This window comes from Littorina saxatilis, linkage group LG8 (assembly GCF_037325665.1).
Source record: "Littorina saxatilis isolate snail1 linkage group LG8, US_GU_Lsax_2.0, whole genome shotgun sequence".
NCBI lineage: Eukaryota > Metazoa > Mollusca > Gastropoda > Littorinimorpha > Littorinidae > Littorina > Littorina saxatilis.
In genome coordinates, this window is record NC_090252.1 from 26,900,816 (window position 1) to 26,925,171 (window position 24,356).

The 24,356-nt window shown below is 44.1% G+C and overlaps 2 protein-coding genes across 2 annotated transcripts; one reads left to right on the plus strand and one right to left on the minus strand.

Moving 5' to 3' along the window:
* Nucleotides 1–3,244: 3,244 nt before the first annotated feature.
* Nucleotides 3,245–23,925, plus strand: LOC138974580 (ATP-binding cassette sub-family C member 3-like). The gene is made up of 12 exons (XM_070347299.1): nt 3,245–3,350; nt 8,730–8,909; nt 9,367–9,486; nt 13,089–13,217; nt 16,017–16,139; nt 16,408–16,469; nt 19,671–19,811; nt 20,503–20,599; nt 21,111–21,238; nt 22,804–22,873; nt 23,394–23,521; nt 23,796–23,925. The coding sequence occupies exons 1-12, from the start codon at nt 3,321–3,323 to the stop codon at nt 23,923–23,925; spliced, it is 1,338 nt and encodes a 445-aa protein (XP_070203400.1). The 5' UTR covers nt 3,245–3,320.
* LOC138973177 (uncharacterized) lies at nt 17,481–18,565 on the minus strand. The gene has a single exon (XM_070345866.1). It carries the CDS (start codon nt 18,512–18,514, stop codon nt 17,582–17,584), a length of 933 nt encoding a protein of 310 aa, XP_070201967.1. The 5' UTR covers nt 18,515–18,565; the 3' UTR covers nt 17,481–17,581.
* Nucleotides 23,926–24,356: the final 431 nt, after the last annotated feature.

Genomic DNA, 24,356 nt, shown 5'->3' on the forward strand with positions numbered 1-24,356 from the left:
ACTCCGTCACACATACACATACACACCCACACACACAGTAAGCTTAGGTGACACTGTGCAAGAAAGAGAGACACTAGATCTAGATCTGTCTGTCTGCATGTAGCCTACTTACAGGGACACGACTGCCAAATAGTCTCGGCCCGCTCAAAATAACAATGACCGAGACCACACACACCACGCGAGAGAGAAAGACTACAGGGAGGCATGCCGTCATGATGCATTAATTGACGTCAAACACTTTTGACCGTGACGTAATCTTATGCGAGCTTTATCCATAGTCTTGGATAACCACTCACACATAGACTCGGACATGTTAAAGTTTCTACCACAGACATACACACACACGCACGCACACACACACACACACACACGCACAAACGCACAGACAGACAAAGTTACGATCGCATAGGCTACACTTCGTGAGCCAAAAAAAGGGAAACTGGATCACACGGGTTCACGATGGCTCAGGGGTAAGATAAACCACGCAAAAATAAATTCTTTGAAAATTGTTCGCTCTTTACGGAGGGCACCTAGGATGTTCTCAATCGGTGAGTGTTTAAATGAAAGGGTGTTTGTACTGTGTGTAAAAGCCTGACCGTATCTGTGATGGTTTACGGGAGGCTTACTGTGCCTTTAACAAGTTTGCTCATTAAAGTTGTCATTGAAAACGAAAATTCATTGCATTGTATTTCTCATCTTCTCATGAATTAAAAAATATATAGATATGCTATGTTTACTATAAAAATGCGCTGAGAATTAAAGAACACAGGTTGAGTATAATGTTCGCATGCTTCGCGAAGACGAGCGTGATCCGTCCAGGTCTTATGGTAGTGTTAGCCGAGACTATCTGTATGTAGTCTCGCGTTTGACTGGTTTTAGGATTTGATCTTTTAGTTCGATGCCTGCAGATTGACTAAATGTTTGTATATCGCTTCACGCGACTTGTTTTGTTTGTGTTGATGTGTGAGTGCTTTTTCGTCCGAAGGACATATTGTTAGACAAGGCCCAGCCTTAAATCTTCATAATAATAATAATAATAATAATAATTGTCAGTAAGTACTGGTGTCACATGACTGATGTTTGTTTGTTTGTTTGTTTGTTTGTTTGCTTAACGCCCAGCCGACCACGAAGGGCCATATCAGGGCGGTCATGACTGATGTGAACCAGTTGATTGGCTAATGGCGATGCGCTAAAACTGTAGTCAATTCAAGGGGAGTCACTCCGCACAGTCAATCCGTCGAAGCTCGACTGGAGGTTTCGAATCACAAATAACGAAGAGCACAGTCCTTTCTACGAGTTCAAATGAGGTCTCTCTGAAAGATCATCACTGTTCAGCTTAACGCTACACTGGAATTTACCAACAGAAATTAAAATGCGTGTGACGAAAGCACGACACACTTGAGACACCCCACACAAAAGTAGATCTCACTGTACACGACCTGACCACACAGTTATGCCTATTCAAATGCGCGTAGAAAAATGTGCGTTTAGAATCTTCTTTTTTCTATGGCGGTACTGACAATATCGTTATTGAAACAATCCCAGTGCACTAAGGGATTTATAGAGCAAATCTCGAAAATAATTATTGAACTCAGCGGTATGCGCTTCGTTCAATAATGAATTTTCTCGATTTGCTCTATAAATCCCTTAGTGCACTGGGATGTCTCAATAACTTTAATAATAATACATAACTTTTCTATAGCGCAAGTCCCGATTCACAGCTCCAAGCGCTTTACAATTCCAATAAACACATCACACACACACGATATATACAAACCATGACATTAGAAAATACAAGCAAACTAACCCATCATAGCGATGGGTCAATAACAACAACAAAATTCAGCAAGCAAGCGTACTAACTACTTACAATAAGAATGCATGCTCTCTCTCTCTCTCTCTCTCTCTCTCTCTCTCTCTCTCTCTCTCTCTCTCTCTCTCTCTCTTACTCTCTCGTTCTCTCTATCTCTTGTTTTTTGTCGTGAGTCACTTGGAGGGATACGTCAGATCAATGTTCGTGTCCCTGCACTTTAATTTTACTTGGATTTCAATTCTTATAACAACGCCCCCGAGCCGAGTGGTTTACTGTTGGTAACATGTTCAGTAGACAGGTCATTGATTACATTGCTTTTGTCTTGAATCACAAAATAATGTGTGTGTTGGATGTGCGTGTGGGAGCGGTGGTAGGAGGATGTTTTGTACCGGCTCAGTGGGCCAGTGTTTGCAATGGCTGACTGATTCTGACTGTTTGTTTCTTCTAGAGAGAGCCTGTTACAGAGCGTGTATCATAATTTATAAATATTAAATTATCTACCCTGAACAGATTGTTTTGTTTAGCTACCTTGCGTATTTCGTGTGCTATGCTATTCCTACTGCTGCAGGTCTCGATCGCAAGAGCGGTAAAAAACGGGACTTTTGGCGTCATTTTTTCAGGGGTATCATGACAAAAACGCTGCACTTTAAGCAAAGACTTGTTGGATTGCCTTGAAACTTTCAGAATATTTTACCAACATACTAGAAATACTTCATGCAGAAGTTTGGATCGTTAGTTATTTGTTAAAATGGTGTGCAATGTTTCTGAACATGGCCACAGTGGATAAGATCTTATTATTATTTTTATTATTATGGTGAGCTTATATAGCGCGAACCACAATTAACTGTGCTCTCCGCGCTTTACATATTAATTTCTGCCGTGTGAAATGGAATTTTTTTACAGACAGACAGACAAACAAACATTTTTTACACACAATATATAACGCATTCACATCGACCAGCAAACCTCAAGCCTGTTAGGCGAGCATTCACCTTTCGCGGCCTTTATTCCAAGTCACACGGGTATTTGATGGACATTTTTATCTATGCCTATACAATTTTGCCAGGAAAGACCCTTTTGTCAATCGTGGGATCTTTAACGTGCACACCCCAATATAGTGTACACGAAGGGACCTCGGTTTTTCGTCTCATCCGAAAGACTAGCACTTGAACCCACCATCTAGGTTAGGAAAGGGTTTTAGTTTTGAAATAAATTCGCATTCTTCTTTACTTCTTTTTTTCCCTGCAGTACGTTTCTCGTCTATTCTCATCAGTTCTCAGTTACTTCTTTCCCATAGTTGCTTGCTGATGAGCATTTTGACGTTGCAGCGTTGAATGTTTATGTGCCGATCGCAACAACTGTAAAGGGGTGTCCATTGTTCTGTTTTGTAACTGACTTACTAACAGTCGTTTGTAATTGAAGTGTTGTGTGTTTTGTGGCTGTTGATACAGGTGAGAGATCTGCAGGCAGGAAGCGCCGCACTGTGTACTGTTGGTGTGACGGCGACATGGAGCGCTTTTGTGAGGAACAGCTGTGGGTCAGTAGTCTTAAACACACACACACACACACACACACACACAAGCAAAACACACAAACACATACTCACACACACGCACACACACACATATACACACACACACACACACACACACACACACACACACACACACCACACCACACGCACTCACATATTACGGCTTACTGCCAGAAGTTCGTAACTTCAATTTTTGACTTTTACAGAAAATGCCATCTTAAAGGTTGAAGAGTTTCTTTGTTTTAAATTTTGGTTGTATTACTTGAACATGTGTATAAAGGGCCCTAAACACGTGTTAAATATAAATCTGAAGTAAAAGAAATACGGTTGCATTTAGCATTTGTGATTGATGCATGTTTTCAAAATTTTCTGGCATCCGTTGTTCTAAGTACATTTAACGGACGCTAAAACTTGACTTGATTTATAGCTGGTTTTTAATGGAAGCTAGAAGTCTGAAACTTAGAATAATGATGTGTAGCAGGTACTAAGTCGGTACCAGTACGTGATGCGAACGCAGAGGGTAGAACTTGGTATATTAGTTACGTTATTTGAGCACGATCAGATCCTTTGCATGTGTACATGCTTTATCTGCCAAAAGAGCCTCAATAAAAATAGAGTTTTTGCACGCTTTTTACATTTAGTCAAGTTTTGACTAAATGTTTTAACATAGACGGGGAATCGAGACGAGGGTGGTTGTGTATGTGTGTGTGTATGTGTGTGTGTGTGTGTAGAGCGATTCAGGGAAAACTACTGGACCGATCTTCATGAAATTTCACATAAGAGTTACTGGGTATGATATTCCCAGACACGTTTTTCATTTTTTCGATAAATGCTTTTGATGACGTCATATCCGGCTTTTTGTGAAAGTTGAGGCAGCACTTTATTTTTTAATGAAAATGATGAAAATTTGTTCAAGCAATCTTCGACGAAGTCCGGACTACGGTATTGAATTTCAGCTTGGCAGTGTAAAAATTAGTTCATAAGTTTGCTCATTAAAGTTGTCATTAAAATCGAATTTTCACTAACATATTTAAAAATGATTGCATCGTATTCCTCAATTTCTTTTGAATTCAAAAATATATACATATGTCATGTTTACTCTAAAAATATGCTCAGAATTACAGAAAATAGGTTAAGTAAGTACTGCGTTCGCACGCTACGCAGAGACGAGCATGACCCGTCTCGGTCTTTGAGTTTGGTTAGTCGAGACTATCTTCACATAGTCTCGGCGATGACTGTTTTTTTGGTGGTAATCTTTTACTTTGATGCCGACAGCTTGACTAAATGTTTTTATATCGCTTCACGCGACTTGTTTTCTGTTTACAACAGCCCATGGTATGTTTTCATGGAATAAGTGACATTGTCATCATTTTTACGAGTTTTCATTCACAAACACCTGGGAAATAAATAGAGAATACTACATGGCTTGCTGTGTCGTACCAGATTTACACGAGGTTTTTTTTTTTAAATATTGAACTGCGAGCGAAAGCGAGCTGTTCACTATTTGAAAAAGCAACGAGTGTAAATCTGGTACGACACAGCAAGCCATGTAGTATTCTGTTTATCGTACATACTGTACTTTCGTGTATTTTACTGAAAATGTCCTGCATTCGAGGAAGCTAAATTGAAGACGCTTGTTTTGGAACCTCGATCTCTTCAAAAGCCTCGTGCAATCTATTACGTCAAAGCAAAGAAACGTCACTCTGAAAGTGTGGCGTGACGTGTTAGTTCTAAAGATTCATCGAGGGTAATTAGCGAGCGCAATTTGTGTTTCTATAATGACGTTTGTCTCGGTGACTTGGCAGTGGAAAAACAGGTCCCTGCCAGACTTGGTTGACATGACCTCATTTACATGATATACACACGTGTGATTTGAACGATTATTATCTCACGGGTGTCTCTCTCACGTATGTAGGATAAATCTCATGTTCCCCATGCAATAAATCCCCGGTTACCATAGTTGCAGGAAGCAGGTTATACATGGATAACCAAAAGCAAACCCAATAGAAACGCTCGGGGATTCTTCGGCTCTTTTCATTGGCGTTTCCCCAGACCTAAACAGACGACGTGACACTGCTTTGCAAAGTTCCAAAAACGAACTGGCAAACTGGCAAAAGTAAACAAAAAACAAAACTACTTCATGAAAGGTCATAAATTCATCACAAACAAATGAAACCTAGCGATATGTTTTGTCTTCTTACAAAGTCATGGAGTGCGTGTATCTGTGTTTCGATACACAGACGTTCGGAGAAACACGAACGTCAAGTTCAAGTCAAACCAATTGACCCCTGACACACAAGTTTTGACCCGTGCGGCACAAGACGTTGTAAACGAAGCGCAAATAAGAAATAATAATCAAAGCAAAGAACATAGCAACAAGATATGCAAACATCTAACAAAGCCGAGCAAGCAGAAAGACAGGTCTAATGAAAAACAAAGAGGCAATGAGTCGGAAACAAGATCGCGATTCTCTCCTTCGCTGCACGACGCAATTCTTCTGTGACATTTGACCCAACGTAGCTTCCACATTCGATAACTAAGCCTAATATTTACAACTGAAAACCGAGGGGGTGGAATACTGAGAGGAACCATCAGAACTGTGCATCCTCAAACCTGACATATTTATCCCAAAATTGTATGAACTCAAAACACAAAGTTGCTTTCAGACGCCAGCTTTGATTGCAACAACGTGCTGGGGCCCCAACATATGTATTGTCAAAACAGAACTCGTGTTTCAAAGCATGGCTCCCTGTGTTGATTTGGCACTTATTTTCTCACTACCAAAATGATGACAAAAACGATGTTTGTTATGTTATATGATATGAAGTCTTATATCGCGCGCGTATCTCCAGACTCAGACTCAAGGCGCAGGGATCTATTTATGCCGTGTGAGATGGAATTTTTTACACAATGCATCACGCATTCACATCGACCAGCAGATCGCAGCCATTTCGGCGCATATCCTACTTTTCACGGCCTATTATTCCAAGTCACACGGGTATTTTGGTGGACATTTTTTATCTATGCCTATACAATTTTGCCAGGAAAGACCCTTTTGTCAATCGTGGGATCTTTAACGTGCACACCCCAATGTAGTGTACACGAAGGGACCTCGGTTTTTCGTCTCATCCGAAAGACTAGCACTTGAACCCACCACCTAGGTTAGGAAAGGGGGGAGAAAATTGCTAACGCCCTGACCCAGGGTCGAACTCGCAACCTCTCGCTTCCGAGCGCAAGTGCGTTACCACTCGGCCACCCAGTCCTCGGGGGGCATATCGACTTTTGTTTCATATTTATTGTCCGCGGCCTTCGGCCTTGGTCAATAAATATGAAACAAAAGACGATATGCTCCCCCTCGGACCGATAAAAAAAGCTGGTCTGTCAACAACCCATCAAACATCTTATGACAATTCTTTATTTAAACGAGGGTAACATAATAAGTTTGGGTAAGCTTTTTTTGCATCTGGCCCAATAATGCAATAAGTGAATAAGCGGGTACCTTGATAAAACAAGCTGTAGCACGGCACATGTCTCCCATGTTGAGAAATAATCTACAGTAACAAGTTCGTAATCCCCCTACAACGATACAACGCCACAAACCTGTAAGAATATTATGATACCAATAAAATGGTAGTGTGCAAAATATGGCGAAAGAGTAAAATAACAAACGAACATATGTTTATCAAATTTTACATGTTACCTATGCCAGGAATTATCCTCAGGTGGGATTTTCGAATATACAGATTAATGATTTTGATGACGTCATATCCGTTTTTTCACAAAGTTGATGGCGCACTTAGGTGACCTTATTTTTTAATGAAATTGTTCGAAGTCCTGACTACTGGATACCATTTCAAATCGGAAGCTTTGAAATTAGCACTTTTATTTTTCATTAAGTTTTTTAAAATTGAATTTTCAAATAGAGAATCAACAAGTCGCGTAAGGCGAAAATACAATATTTAGTCAAGTAGCTGTCGAACTCACAGAATGAAACTGAACGCAACGCAACGCAGCAAGACCGTATACTCGTAGCATCGTCACTCCACCGCCCTTGGCAAAGGCAGTGCACGTGGAATTGACAAGAAGAGCGGGGTATTCGTTGCGCTGAGAAGGATAGCACGCTTTTCTGTACCTCTCTTTGTTTTAACTTTCTGAGCGTGTTTTTAATCCAAACATATCATATCTATATATTTTTGGAATCAGGAACCGACAAGGAATAAGATGAAAGTGTTTTTAAATTGATTTCGAAAAAAAAATTTTGATAATAATTTTTATATATTTAATTTTCAGAGCTTCTTTTTAATCCGAATATAACATATTTATATGTTTTTGGAATCAGCAAATGATGGAGAATAAGATAAACGTAAATTTGGATCGTTTTATAAATTTTTATTTTTTTTTACAATTTTCAGATTTTTAATGACCAAAGTCATTAATTAATTTTTAAGCCACCAAGCTGAAATGCAATACCGAACCCCGGGCTTCGTCGAAGAGTACTTGACCAAAATTTCAACCAATTTGGTTGAAAAATGAGGGCGTGACAGTGCCGCCTCAACTTTCACGAAAAGCCGGATGTGACGTCATCAAAGACATTTATCAAAAAAATGAAAAAAACGTTCGGGGATTTCATACCCAGGAACTCTCATGTCAAATTTCATAAAGATCGGTCCAGTAGTTTAGTCTGAATCGCTCTACACACACACACACACACACACACAGACACACACACACACGCACACACACACGCACATACACCACGACCCTCGTTTCGATTCCCCCTCGATGTTAAAATATTTAGTCAAAACTTGACTAAATATAAAAATGAACTCATTCCCTCAACCCAAAAGTATATAGATTTGTCATGTTTACTATAAAAATGTGCGTAAAATTAAAGAAAATCGGTTTATGCAAATTAGGTCCTATGTCATCGGGTTTCGGTTACCGACTCCTTGCTAGTCTCGATCATGACTGATCCCGGGTTTTCTGTGTTGCATTTTGTACGCATCAGGCAGACAGATTGACAAAATGTGTTGGTATCCCTTCACGCGACTTTTCTTTTTCTCCTCTTCCTTTTGTTTCTTTCATTAATAACTTTTTTTTCATAGGATATCTTTTTGGCCTGCAGTGAAGAAAACGCTGTGTCGTCATAACCGGTTCTCTATTTTGTCGTATGCTCTTCTTTCAGTACACTTTCCTTTCTTTATTTGGTCACTAGCATTTATACAAGCACATACATTGTTGCTATGTGCTACTATATATATATATAGTATAATCTGAAGGCAGCCTCATTATTGTTTGACGTCCCCTCGTACTTGTGTATGGCTTGAGATGGAAATTTGTCTTGAGGTTGACAGCGTGTGTGTGGTGTTGCACGTGTTTCAGAACACCAGCTTGTTGGTGGACAATACGTGGCCACAGTTCACCGACTGTTTCCGACACACCGTCCTCATCTGGCTGCCATGCGCCTTCCTCTTCCTTATGCTGCCCTACTACGTCACTTCCGTCCGACAGCGCGCCACCGACATTGAGTTCAAGATCACCGCTCTTTTTGGGGCACGGCTGGTGAGTCTCTGAGGCTGAATGAGTGAGGTTGACTGATCATAGCTGCAGCTTACTTCTTTACCAGCCGGGATCATTACATGCACAACCCCAGATTGCTTCAAACCCCGAGCTTCTTTGCGGTCATGTTTCTAATCCCCGGGAACCAGAAATGTACCATGTGCCACGCGCAGAAACCTCAGTACAAACCAGTAAAACGGGTGATAACTATTCGAAGGTTTCTGGCTTTATAATGTCTCTGCATGTTTAGCAAAAGTTACACTAAATCATTTCATTCTTACGTTTCCGCGCCAGGTAACTGTCTTGTTCCCTGGAAACAAAGCCGTCAGGTAGTTCGATCGGGCTGTTTTAAAGTGTGTCGCGGACATTTAATTCAAGAAAACTGGTCATGACTGGTATTCCTCAGTGTGTGTGTGTGTGTGTGTGTGCACTATACACAGTGGCCGTGGTGTGTTTGCAGTGTTGCTGCATCACACTGACCGTGCTGTCTTTCCTGCACCTGGCCATGAGGACACGTGCACTGACCATCAGCACCTCGCCTGCCGCCTACCTAGGAGACGCTCTCTACATCTTGTCCTACGTCAGTGTCTCACTCAAATCTTTGCCAGTCCTACGTCAGTGTCTCACTCAACTCTTTGCCAGTCCTACGTCAGTGTCTCACTCAACTATTTGCCTGTCCTACGTCAGTGTCTCTCAACTCTTTGCCAGTCCTACGTCAGTGTCTCACTCAACTCTTTGCCTGTCCTACGTCAGTGTCTCACTCAACTCTTTGCCTGTCCTTCGTCAGTGTCTCACTCAACTCTTTGCCTGTCCTACGTCAGTGTCTCACTCAACTCTTTGCCTGTCCTTCGTCAGTGTCTCACTCAACTCTTTGCCTGTCCTACGTCAGTGTCTCACTCAACTCTTTGCCTGTCCTACGTCAGTGTCTCATTCAACTCTTTGCCTTTCCTTCGTCAGTGTCTCACTCAACTCTTTGCCTGTCCTTCGTCAGTGTCTCACTCAACTCTTTGCCTGTCCTACGTCAGTGTCTCACTCAACTCTTTGCCTGTCCTTCGTCAGTGTGTCACTCAACTCTTTGCCTGTCCTTCGTCAGTGTGTCACTCAACTCTTTGCCTGTCCTACGTCAGTGTCTCATTCAACTCTTTGCCTGTCCTTCGTCAGTGTCTCACTCAACTCTTTGCCTGTCCTACGTCAGTGTCTCACTCAACTCTTTGCCCGTCCTTCGTCAGTGTCTCACTCAACTCTTTGCCTGTCCTACGTCAGTGACTCACTCAACTCTTTGCCTGTCCTTCGTCAGTGTCTCACTCAACTCTTTGCCTGTCCTTCGTCAGTGTCTCACGCAACTCTTTGCCTGTCCTACGTCAGTGTCTCACTCAACTCTTTGCCTGTCCTTCGTCAGTGTCTCACTCAACTCTTTGCCTGTCCTACGTCAGTGTCTCACTCAACTCTTTGCCTGTCCTTCGTCAGTGTCTCACTCAACTCTTTGCCTGTCCTTCGTCAGTGTCTCACTCAACTCTTTGCCTGTCCTTCGTCAGTGTCTCACTCAACTCTTTGCCAGTCCTCGATCGTCAGTGTCTCACTCAAATATTTGCCTGTCCTTCGTCAGTGTCTCACTCAACTTTTTGCGTGTCCTTCGTCAGTGTCTCACTCAACTCTTTGCCAGTCCTACGTCAGTGTCTCACTCAACTCTTTGCCTGTCCTACGTCAGCGTCTCATTCAACTCTTTGCCTGTCCTTCGTCAGTGTCTCACTCAACTCTTTGCCTGTCCTTCGTCAGTGTCTCACTCAACTCTTTGCCTGTCCTACGTCAGTGTCTCACTCAACTCTTTGCCTGTCCTTCGTCAGTGTCTCACTCAACTCTTTGCCTGTCCTTCGTCAGTATGTCACTCAACTCTTTGCCTGTCCTACGTCAGTGTCTCATTCAACTCTTTGCCTGTCCTTCGTCAGTGTCTCACTCAACTCTTTGCCTGTCCTTCGTCAGTGTCTCACTCAACTCTTTGCCTGTCCTACGTCAGTGACTCACTCAACTCTTTGCCTGTCCTTCGTCAGTGTCTCACTCAACTCTTTGCCTGTCCTTCGTCAGTGTCTCACGCAACTCTTTGCCTGTCCTACGTCAGTGTCTCACTCAACTCTTTGCCTGTCCTACGTCAGTGTCTCACTCAACTCTTTGCCTGTCCTACGTCAGTGTCTCACTCAACTCTTTGCCTGTCCTTCGTCAGTGTCTCACTCAACTCTTTGCCTGTCCTACGTCAGTGTCTCACTCAACTCTTTGCCTGTCCTACGTCAGTGTCTCACTCAACTCTTTGCCTGTCCTACGTCAGTGTCTCACTCAACTCTTTGCCTGTCCTACGTCAGTGTCTCACTCAACTCTTTGCCTGTCCTTCGTCAGTGTCTCACTCAACTCTTTGCCTGTCCTACGTCAGTGTCTCACTCAACTCTTTGCCTGTCCTTCGTCAGTGTCTGACTCAACTCTTTGCCTGTCCTACGTCAGTGTCTCACTCAACTCTTTGCCAGTCCTACGTCAGTGTCGCACTCAACCCTTTGCCTGTCCTACGTCAGTGTCTCAGTCAACTCTTTGCCTGCTCTTCGTCAGTGTCTCACTCAACTCTTTGCCTGTCCTACGTCAGTCTCTCACTCAACTCTTTGCCTGTCCTTCGTCAGTGTCTCACTCAACTCTTTGCCTGTCCTTCGTCAGTGTCTCACTCAACTCTTTGCCTGTCCTTCGTCAGTGTCTCACTCAACTCTTTGTCTGTCCTTCGTCAGTGTCTCACTCAACTCTTTGCCTGTCCTACGTCAGTCTCTCACTCAACTCTTTGCCTGTCCTTCGTCAGTGTCTCACTCAACTCTTTGCCAGTCCTACGTCAGTGTCGCACTCAACCCTTTGCCTGTCCTACGTCGGTGTCTCAGTCAACTCTTTGCCTGTTCTTCGTCAGTGTCTCACTCAACTCTTTGCCTGTCCTACGTCAGTCTCTCACTCAACTCTTTGCCAGTCCTACGTCAGTGTCTAACTCAACTCTTTTGCTGTCCTTCGTCAGTCTCTAACTCAACTCTTTGCCTGTCCTACGTCAGTGTCTCACTCAACTCTTTGCCTGTCCTACGTTAGTGTCTCACTCAACTCTTTGCCTGTCCTTCGTCAGTGTCTCACTCAACTCTTTGCCTGTTCCTCGTCAGTGTCTCACTCAACTCTTTGCCTGTCCTTCGTCAGTGTCTCACTCAACTCTTTGCCTGTCCTTCGTCAGTGTCTCACTCAACTCTTTGCCTGTCCTTCGTCAGTGTCTCACTCAACTCTTTGCCAGTCCTCGATCGTCAGTGTCGCACTCAACCCTTTGCCTGTCCTACGTCGGTGTCTCACTCAACTTTTTGCGTGTCCTTCGTCAGTGTCTCACTCAACTCTTTGCCAGTCCTACGTCAGTGTATCACTCAACTCTTTGCCTGTCCTACGTCAGTGTCTCACTCAACTCTTTGCCTGTCCTTCGTCAGTGTCTCACTCAACTCTTTGCCTGTCCTACGTCAGTGTCTCACTCAACTCTTTGCCTGTCCTTCGTCAGTGTCTCACTCAACTCTTTGCCTGTCATATGTCAGTGTCTCACAACTCTTTGCCTGTCCTTCGTCAGTTTCTCACTCAACTCTTTGCCAGTCCTACGTCAGTGTCTCACTCAACTCTTTGCCTGTCCTACGTTAGTGTCTCACTCAACTCTTTGCCTGTTCTTCGTCAGTGTTGCACTTAACCTCCCTGTCACTTGTCTTTGCCTGTCCTACGTCGGTGTCGCACTCAAATCTTTGCCAGTCCTACGTTAGTGTCTCGCTCAACATATAACCTTGAATGGTTGAAAACGACGTTAAACACCAAAGAAAGAAAGAAAGAAAGAAAGTCTCGCTCAACCTCCCTGTCTCTTGTCTTTGCCTGTTTTACGTCAGTGTCTCACTCAACCTCCCTGTCACTTGTCTTTGCCTGTCCTACGTCAGTGTCGCACTCAACCTCTTTGTCTCTTGTCTTTGCCTGTCCTACGACTACGTCAGTGTCTCACTCAACCTCCCTGTCTCTTATCTTTGCCTGTCCTACGTCAGTGTCTCACTCAACCTCCCTGTCTCCCTGCCTTTGTCCGTCTTACGTCTTCATTCCTTTCTTCCCTTCTTCGGAGTTAAGTACCGTCATGTTAACCCAATTTTTATTTCACTGCAGACCACATTATGCCTGATGACGCAGTTCGAACGACTGAAAGGCGTGCATACGTCAACAATACCCTTCTTTTTCTGGCTTCTGACATCGTTGTGTAACATCATACATCTCTACACGATGGTCATACTGAAGGTAATGTTAATTTCGGGCTTCACGCTAGCTTTCCGTGGCACAACTTGTATGAACAATATTTGTACAGGACGATATTTTCAGATCAGCATGAGTTGGATGAAACGTAAAAGGTAGGCTACATTCCAAATTGTCCTGTTATCGATTATGTGCACACACACCAATATGGTCACCCTCTTTACTCAACACAACAGCAGCATCCTTTAATGTTTCTGGACTTCTCACTTGTGCACAGAGTCCCTACAGGTGCACAGAGTCCCTATAGGGCTTTCAGTCATGCCTCAAGTAAAATATATAAACCAAGTTTCAATGACCTTCTTGCAAAAAGTCGACATCTGCACTTTTTTGTTAATAAATGTATTGCTATCATTGTCCAGGCGGGACAGCGTAAGACTCTTATCAGCCCCCGCATGTCAACTAATTACGTCAAAAGCCTACATCACGGGTGGGGAACTGTTCCGCACCATACTCGTTTGGAGCGACGTGTTCCGGTTGTAGTTAGTCACTATTTGTTCACTTGCTCTGGATCGCGCGCGAAGGTAGGTTGTTCAGTCATATCCTTCTCACAATATCTGATGCATCACGTCACAAAATGTCTGGACTACCTTGAAATGTTATAGAAAGAACGTCCGGGGGTCTAGATTGTGAACAACCATGCTTTATGTGACGAAAATGCTCGTTTTTGACACGTTTTGGTGTTTTTGTCGTAAATCAAGTTGTGTAGACCACAGAGATTGTCATGTGGCGTGAGACCAATGCTGAAAATATGTTTTCATTGTACCAAAAGCAATCGGTAAGGTTTAGACTAGCTTGTAATTTGATTATTTGATTGAGACCCTGTTCCGGTAGGGAGCGTTTTTATCAGCGATGACTCAAACGACGTTCCGATTGTGCTCAAAGTGGCAAAACAGACACAATAAGGCTTATCTTGTCACCCTCTTCTTGTCACCCTCGAAAAATAAAGATTTGTCATTGTCATTGTCATTGTCATTGTCTGTAGTGCAGGCCAAATAAAAAAGGCATAAGAACGTTCAAATGTTCTTGAGTAGCTATGATGATTATAATGGCAAGATACGGAGGTAAATACTTTGGTTCCGGTTGAAATAAAAATAACGACCAAATATGTTCCGGATGGGATTATTCCTTACTTTTTGTTCCTGTTGGGATCAACTTTCTACTGGCGGCCTTTAAACTGTTTATTTAACGAAAATATAAACAAAATATACAAATATAACACATCTATATATATATATACGGCTTGTGTCTGTGTGTTCGCGATGCACGGCCAAAGTTCTCGATGGATCTGCTTCAAATTTGGTGGGCATATTCAGGTAGACCCCGGACACAACCTGGTCGATAAGAATTTTCAACACGTGCTCTCAGCGCGCAGCGCTGAACCGATTTTGGTTTTTCGGTTCGTCTTCCCAGATCCATTCCCAGTAACTCTTCCTTATCTTCTCCAGTGTTTTGCGTTTATCTCCCTTCCTTCGTGTGGCGTCAATCCCTATTACCGTTACTATTTTTAGAAGGTCACTGTCCACTACGCTCAATCCATATTCCCGTTACTATTTTTAGAAGGTCACTGTCCCGGCGAAGCCGGGTATTACTCTTCCTTATCTTCTCCAGTGTTTTGCGCGTTTATCTCCCTTTCTTCGTACGGGTGGCCGGCGAAGCCGGGTATTTGGCTCTACTTCCTACCGGCGAAGCCGCCTACCCGGCGAAGCGGGTATTCATCTAGTCTTATATATGGATGTGAGTGTTATTTACGTACATGACATTACGTACATGTCAATTTTCTAAATGAATTCAGCACCATTCGGTATAATTGAGAGTTCCAAACAAATTGCCAGTCCGCAGAGAATACAGCCACTCTGTTGATCCTGTGTACGTCTGAAAAAGACAGACTTGCTCTCATTCCACGTGAAAGCTTGGACAGGTCTGTGTCGGAGAACATGGCGAGGAACGCGGGAAGGACGGGAGCTTGACACTTGAACTCACCTTTCAGGGGCCTACCCGCAGTGTTCACATCCATAGTTTGTTCGCACACACATGTGTCTGCAGATCTTTCATTTCAAAGCTAGTTGCTTAATTTCACGATAAACACGTTCACAAAAAGTATAGGATACTTATTTGATGACACACCTCTTGGGTCGCAGCCGCATTTGTCAGTGTGGCTGATGGGGTCTATGTCGACCAAAAGAGTGGGATTCCCTGTGGGTGGACTTCCTGCAGGGGGATTCCAGGGAATCCCACAAGTTGGAGTTCCTGTAGGGAAGTAGGATACCGCTCGATCTCGTGCCAAGCGCGTGACTGCAGTAAACCGATTTGAGTTACCTTAGTGTTACTTCCCCTTCCACAATGGCGGTTCCACAGGAAAATCTGTTAGTCGGAATTCCTGAATTCGCGTGCAGTAGGCGTAAGAGTTATTAAGAGTAATTTATTTTAGCTGCGTTTTCTTTCATTTAGTTATCGATTTAAATTTTTCTTAAATCAAAATTGCAAACCATACTCGATTACTTTAAGAAATACCAAAAAAGATTTGAAAAAACCCATCAAATTCTACAGATGTCGCTAAGAATCACGTGACTTTCAGCGAGATCGGCGAAACGCTTACAGGAACTCCCACCTGTGGGATTCCCTGTATACAGGGAATCCTCATTCAGGAAGTCCACCTACAGGGAATCCCACTCTTTTGGTGTGCTTGTGTGCGTGTGTGCGTGTGTGTGCGTGTGCGTGTTTGTCTTTCTCTGTCAGTGACATCACTAGATGAAATGTGACTACTGTTTGTCGTGCACGCACCAGTTATACGCCTACTACACGGTGAGCTTCACCGTCTTCCTGCTGACCTACTCGCTGCAGCTGTGTTCACTGGCGCTCACCGCCTTCGTCAACAACCGGGGCAATGAGCGCGGCAAGAAGGGGCAGGTCAGCACACATTCTGTTTTGCTCGCTTCTTTCTACTAATGATCTCCCCTTTGTCACAATGTCTTTTTTTTTTGGCATTCTTTCATTTTTAGCTACAGATATTATTTCTTATCAGTAAAGATAGATTAATACGAAACGCTTTATTTGTAATTAGCAGCAAGCCAATACTAGATTTTGCAACGCTGTCTTGGAATTGAAGTTGAATCCACAGACACGGAGACAAGAGGACAGGCATTCATGTCGCTGTTGAAAAAAAATCTTTGTGCAGAGACTGTGCCCGGAAACCACGTGTTCCTTCCCATCCTACCTCACGTTTTGGTGGATGACCAGGTGAGTAATGTGTGTTCAACAAAAGTCGCTGGACACAGAGAGAAGTGATATATATATATATATACTATCAGCTTGCAATTGACGTGACTGCCAGTATCAGTGCAACCTTTGCTTTGTCAACTTTTTCACAACTAAATCAGTGTCTGTCAGTTTACTTGGTGAAGGGGAGGTTCCCGGAAGAATTAGAGGGCCGGTTGGTGAATTTGGAAAGTAAGCGCGGGAATGACATTATTATGCATGTTTGTGTTTAAAGGTTAGACTGGATCCGCACTTTATTCCCTGTACAAAACTGTGCCGTAGGGATAATTGTGCTTCACAGCTTGCTTGAGAACATGCTTGTATCTTGGCAATGGTTAACTATAGCGGTATTGCTGTCTCGTATGTCTATGATTGTAGTATGTATTCCTTATAATCGTCGTCATCATCACCATCATGATGATGATGATTATTATCACGATCATCACCATCATCATGATCATCATGCTGATCAGTATGAAAGCTAATGACCTTTCCTGTGTGATTACCCCCCGCGGGTTAGGGGGAAGAATTTACCCGATGCTCCCCAGTGGGTGCATTTGAATTTCACGCATTTGAAAAATGTTTTCGTATTCCCGCATTTGATTTTCCCGCATTTGGTGGTTTGAATTTCACGCATGTGAGCTTTTGAAAGTCACGCATGTGAGCTTTTGAAAATCACGCATGTAGTGTATGCGTTGGGGTGTGTGTATATGAGATAGAGTTGCTCGTGACCGATGATGAGTCTCAATTCACCTTGAAATGAGTTGAAACATTTAAGTTTTCTATTAGATGAGATGGTAAATTCTTCAAGAGGTGAATGAAGAATCGTTCTGACACATGTCTTCAATTCTTTCACATACTCAAGCAATTTTTACAGTAAAACACATATACACATGTACCTCTTCACACACTCACACACACACATACACACACACACATACATACACACATGCACACACATCAAGGAGAGGAAAAATAATTCAAATAATCACAGTTTAATTGTAAATAAGAATAAAATACATGTAAGAATATAAGAATAAAATACATGTCTTCAATTCATTCACCAACAAGGATAAAATACATGCGAATGACATTTAGAGTTTTGCTGGGAGATTCTTCCAAGCCATTTTTGACACGAACTGTTTTCTCGAAATGTCATTGGCAGCGTATCGTCTCTTGATTGTTGCCATCGCATCACGCTTCAAACGGACTTGTCGACGCAAAACCGGAGCCCCACGACCAGTCCTGATTGTATTCAACTTTGTAGTGCTGTAAGCTTGTATGTCCTTCAGGTTGGCCATCAGCTCGAACACATTGGGGTGTGGGGATCTGAACAGGTCCGAGAAATGCCGGTGGAACGACTCACATCCATTCGTTGTCTTCACATCATCCAGGTCATGGTTGGCCCATAGAGTTGGAGGGAAAGTGGCGTCCGGTGCAGCATACGTGGACAGGATGTAGTTAGAAAACTGCACACACCTCTCATCATCGGGAGCATCGAGCATGACATCAAAAGCCAGGCAGTCCTCAACTTCCGTTGGGTTCAGGAAGCTGAGACCGAAGAAACGCTTCAACCACAAACCAACGTCTGAATCAGGTTGTTGGTAGTCGACTGACAGTCCAAGACTGTTGATCTTCCGATACCAGGCCTGTGAAAGATGAAAGAAACATCCCTGGATCGAAGCATTCGGCCAGATCTTGAGCACAGCCTTGTGGGTTGCCAGTTCGAAGTCAAGATTGATTGATGTAACATCCAGATGAAGTCCTTGCTGGACACACATGAAGTGGACTGCTTGGAACATTTTGTGGTAAATGTCCTCTGACTTCGAAGGAAGTAGGCAGAACACACATGGCACATAGACACCGTTTTTGAAAGCATGCAGGATGTATAATTGAGTAAAAAACCGAGGACATGTTTTGAAGGTGCCGTCCCCCAGGATTTTGACAGCAGGATCACAGAGAAGATGTAGATTTGATGGTGCTGCAAAAATAATGATTCCGTTTTCACTGTCATTGAGCTGCACCATGTCTTCTTTGTGTTCTTTGTGTTCAGATAAAAGTCCATATTGGGTAACATATTCATGTGTTTCGAGTCTATTCTTGGCATGTGATTCTTTCTCTCATTCCACATCGCGTAACGTATCTCGCGTACACAACGTCACGCATGTCAAAGTCATTTTCTTCTGGCAACTTCCCTAGCTCTCTCCTCATCAATTTTGCCGGCCTTTGAAATAGATCCTCGGCTGCACGTTTTTTGCATTGTTTTCGAAATTCGGAGACGGAAATGTCTTTCTCTGTCTTTAGTTCATGATTGTGCTCATTTGAGTAAATCGGGTCCTTGAAGTCGAGACTTGTTTTCAAGCGCGCTGGACATCCACGTATCGAACAACGCCATGTCTTTGATTTCTTGGTTTCACGGTCCTTGACGTATAAACTCCCACGGCTGAGAATTGCCGGATTTCCCCTGTTGGTTGTTGTTATCGTGATGCTCGTCTCTTGCTGTGCCATGGCGAAATGAGCCGTGTAGTTGAACTGAATTGTGATTTGTGAGTTGTGAGCGAACCGTCGTGACGTATAAACTCCCACGGATTTCCCATGTTGGTTGTTGGTATTCGTGTCTTGCTGAATTGTGATTTGTATTCATGCGTCTATACACGGGACTCACTCACGAACACACCGATGCAGGGGGGATACGTGCATGCGTGTGCGTGAAATTCAAATGACAAGTAATGAGAGATTTTAACTGGAAACCTGCGTGAAATTCATGTGCTATTAAGAAATGCGAGAAATTCATAGCGTGAAATTCAAAAGTGCGTGAAATTCAGTTGCACCGTCCCCAGCATGTCGTAAGAGGCGACTAACGGATTCTGTTTCTCCTTTTACCCTTGTTAAGTGTTTCTTGTATAGAATATAGTCAATGTTTGTAAAGATTTTAGTCAAGCAGTATGTAAGAAATGTTAAGTCCTTTGTACTGGAAACTTGCATTCTCCCAGTAAGGTATTATATTGTACTACGTTGCAAGCCCCTGGAGCAATTTTTTGATTAGTGCTTTTGTGAACAAGAAACAATTAACAAGTGGCTCTATCCCATCTCCCCCCCCTTTCCCCGTCGCGATATAACCTTGAACGGTTGAAAACGACGTTAAACACCAAATAAAGAAAAGAAATTTCCTGTGTGATGGAGGCTTGTGGTGACGGGGTTTGGTCGTGACCTGGAGGAGGGCGACCTGTGGCAGCTACCTGCCGGTGAACGCAGCGCAAACCTGGCGGACCGCTTCAACCGTATGTGGGCCGAGGAGCAGCGTGTCTGCCAGCAAGCTAACCGGTAAGGTGGTAAACACTCTTCAGTGGTCCCCCCGCCCTCGCCCCATTGAAGACTTGCAACAATCTGAGAAGTGAGAGGCTTGGTATTCTTAAAATGGGGTATATTTACAGAGATTGTGAACAGAAAATGTGAGAGAGCAACGTCTTAAAAGGGGATAGTCTAACATGGAGGGTGGCTACAGTTTAAAGAGAGCTGTGCCTCATTGCTTCACTTTCAGTAGGATGATAGTTAGTGGTTGAGGTGAATGGTGAATCAAGGTCAGGGCATTTTATTGTCGTAGGTTTATATCACATAGCACAGTCTGGTTTGGGCGTCGGGTCTCAAATATATATGTGGGTGTGTGTGAACAATATAATGCTTTGAATATAATATTAGGTGCTCGTATTTTATTGACGTTTAGAACTGTGCACAACTATTTCAATAATGATGGCATTTATTCAGAAGCTGTCGAGGTTTCCCGTATACGCATTAGATGTTTTGCACTGTACTCGTTTATAATGATGAAAGGCCAGAACGCTGTTTATAACATATGCAGTTGCGTTTCAGTTATGGAAAACGCGTCTAATTGGTTTGTTGCATGGTATGTCAACCGAAAGTTTTCCTCAAAATGTCGGAAATCAGTAGGTGAACGTTCGAGCGCGCGATTTGATTCCGGACTAACGTGCCCGCTGTTGTACATTGTGTTGCCAAGGAAGGAGCAGTGCAGAGCGACCAATGCGAGCCAGTCTACCAAGGAATCCACACACTTGCTGGACAACGGCTCGCCGCCTGACCATCACAAGGAAGAGGTAGGACATCTCTGTCATGGCTCCTGTACTTCCTTCCTCCTTTTGGTAGAGCTAGAGAATACACGCGTGATTAAACAGAGAAGATAACTAATGAAGAAATTGCTATTAGTATTACTGTCCCTGGTCCAAGTGGCTAGGCAGTGAAGTAGAGAACGTCATTCTGTGATATTGACATAATTATCACATTGGCATCTTATCCATAAATTCAGCCAGCCAGAGTTGAAGATAACTCGGATTCGTGATTGTCTTTTACCGTGTGCCGCGTAAGTATTTGTTGGACAGCATGTCGCTTGCTGGTAATCGCTGTGTTAACATATTATAACGTATCCCCTTTTCTGTCGACTTTCGTAACGTCTTAGGCTGTACTGCTTGACAGTCTTCTTCTCCTGTCACGTCCGTAGCTATACTTCTTCGCTGTCTTCTTCTCCTGTCACGTCAATGGGTGTACTTTTTGCTGCGGTTTTGCTGCTTATGCTACAGGGTGTGACATGGTTTCGTTGTATAATGTCAGGAGGAGGGCAGATGGCGACCACGACTGATGCGGACACTGGTACGGATGATGGCGGGGGACTTCTGTGTCATCTTCCTGCAGAAAGCTGTCTCCGACTTCCTCTACCTCTGCACTCCCCTACTGCTCGGGTCAGTTGTGTGTCTCCCCTACTGCTCGGGTCAGTTGTGTGTCTCCCCTACTGCTCGGGTCAGTTGTGTGTCTCCTCTACTGCTCGGGTCAGTTGTATGTCTCCCCTACTGCTCGGGTCAGTTGTGTGTCTCCCCTACTGCTCGGGTCAGTTGTGTGTCTCCCCTACTGCTCGGGTCAGTTGTGTGTCTCCCCTACTGCTCGGGTCAGTTGTGTGTCTCCCCTACTGCTCGGGTCAGTTGTGTGTCTCCCCTACTGCTCGGGTCAGTTGTGTATCTCCCCTACTGCTCGGGTCAGTTGTGTGTCTCCCCTACTGCTGGGGTCAGTTGTGTGTCTCCCCTACTGCTCGGGTCAGTTGTGTGTCTCCCCTACTGCTCGGGTCAGTTGTGTGTCTCCCCTACTGCTGGGGTCAGTTGTGTGTCTCCCCTACTGCTGGGGTCAGTTGTGTGTCTCCCCTACTGCTCGGGTCAGTTGTGTATCTCCCCTACTGCTCGGGTCAGTTGTGTGTCTCCCCTACTGCTCGGGTCAGTTGTGTGTCTCCCCTACTGCTGGGGTCAGTTGTGTGTCTCCCCTACTGCTCGGGTCAGTTGTGTATCTCCCCTACTGCTCGGGTCAGTTGTGTGTCTCCCCTACTGCTGGGGTCAGTTGTGTGTCTCCCCTACTGCTCGGGTCAGTTGTGTGTCTCCCCTACTGCTCGGGTTAGTTGTGTGTCTCCCCTACTGCTCGGGTCAGTTGTGTGTCTCTATGTCTCTGTGTTTCTATGACTATACGTGTGTCTCAATGTCTATATGTGTGTGTACTGGATGATGATGCGCAATCTGTTGTCACGCCAAGTAGGGAGTGGCAGGGCTACGTGCTGTGTGTGTCTCTATGTCTATGTGTGTCTACATGTCTCTATGTGTGTCTCTATGTGTGTCTCTATGTCTATATGTGTCTCTATGTCTATGTGTCTCTCTATGTCTCTATGTGTGTGTCTATGTCTCTATAATAATAATAATAATAAGAACATTTATATAGCGCTAAATCAAAAACTTTCGTTAAAAAGGCTTGCTCTAAGCGCTTGACATCTAAACTAAAACGTCATTCACACTCTTTACAATGATGTACAAGAACTTCATGTCACACTCTTTCATTCAGTATAGCACCATTCACACAGTTGTTATTCTGTACAAGACAATATGTGTCTCTATGTCTATGTGTGTCTCTATGTCTCTATGTGTGTCTCTATGTCTCTATGTGTGTCTCTATGTCTCTGTGTGTCTATATGTCTCGATGTGTGTACAGGGCGATGATGCGCTACCTGTCGTTGCGAGGGACGGGAGTGGCAGGGCTACGTGCTGTGTGTGTCGCTATGTCTGTATGTGTCTATGTCTCTGTCTCTATGTGTGTCTCTATGTCTATGTGTCTGTCTCTATGTGTGTCTACATGTCTCTATGTGTGTCTACATGTCTCTATGTGTATCTATGTGTGTCTCTTTGTCTCTATGTGTGTGTCTGTCTCTATGTGTGTGTCTATGTCTCTGTGTTTCTATGTCTATGTGTGTCTATATGTCTCTATGTGTGTACAGGGCAATGATGCGCTACCTGTCATTGCGAGAGACGGGACGGGAGTGGCAGGGCTACGTGCTGTGTCTCTATGTCTGTATGTGTCTCTATGTCTGTATGTGTGTCTATATGTCTCTATGTGTATCTGTATGTCTCTATGTGTGTGTCTATGTCTATGTGTGTCTCTATGTGTGTCTATGTGTGTCTCTGTCTCTATGTGTGTCTATATGTCTATGTGTGTACATGGCGATGATGCGCTACCTGTCGTCGCGTGAGACAGGGCGGGAGTGGCAGGGCTACGTGCTGTGTGTGTCTCTTTGTCTCTATGTGTGTCTCTAGGTCTGTCTCTATGTCTGTGTGTCTATACACTCTTAAAAAAAAGTTAAGGATCACTTTTGTACAAGCACGCCACACAAAACAGATAAGACCGAATTTTTTCATTTTTTAAAAATTATATAATTGAACAACCAAGGAGTAATGACAAACAAAGCAAAGATCGAACGCGGCAGCGACAATTTAGCTAGAGTGTGTCAAACATGACAACCCTCGAAAATGGAATTCACAACAATGTGAATCAGTGTCAATAACGCGTGTGCCCTCCGTTGTGTGCCAGGCATTCAACACATCGTTGGCGCATGGAGTGGATCAGGTTGCATATGAATGCTCTGGGAACTTCATTCCATTCCTGCTGGAGCCTGTGCAGCAGTTGACCCAGATTGGCATGAAGAGGGTGATGTTGCTGTACCCGACGACAAAGCTCGTCCCACATGTGCTCTATGGGGTTCAGGGCCGGGCTGTTGGCTGGCCACAGCATCCTGTTGACCCTGGCCTGCTGTTTACAGCTGCAGAGCGATGGGGAGGTGCGTTGTCATCCTGAAGAATCGCACGAGGGCCGATCGCTTGGAGGGCTGGAACGACCAGGGGTTGCAGGATCTCATTCTGGTAGCGGACACCGGTCAAGTTGCCCACTACATGGTACAGAGGTGTTCTTAGACGTGTGCTGATCCCTCCCCAGACCATCACAGAGCCTCCGCCAAAACGCTGTCGTTCCAGAACAGCGCCTTGTGCGAAGCGCTCACCACGACGCCTCCACACTCGGATGCGACCATCAGCAGGTTCCAAGCAAAAGCGGGACTCATCTGTAAACAACACCAGATCCCACTGCTGACGTTGCCACCTCACATGTTGAGTGCACCAGGCTCGGCGAGCTGCTCGGTGATTAGCAATCAGGGTTGTTCCTCGGACTGGACGCCTTGCACGCAAGCCAAAGTTGTGTAAGCGGTTTCGGCTAGTCGGACCACTAACAACAGTGTTGGTGGTAGCTTGTAGGCGTTGCCTAATGTTGTTTGCCGTAGTCATTCTTTGTTGCATGGCCTGCCTCCGAATGAAGCGATCCTCTCTTTGTGTGGTGACTCTGGGCCGACCAGAACGTTGTCGCTCCTGCACTCTTCCAGTTGCTTGGAATCTCTGTTTTAGTCTGATGATGACAGAGGGAGCCACTGCAAGCCTCTGGGCCACTTGCCTGGCAGTAACACCGTCTTGTTGCTATCCTATTGCCCTTCCTCTATCCAAATCG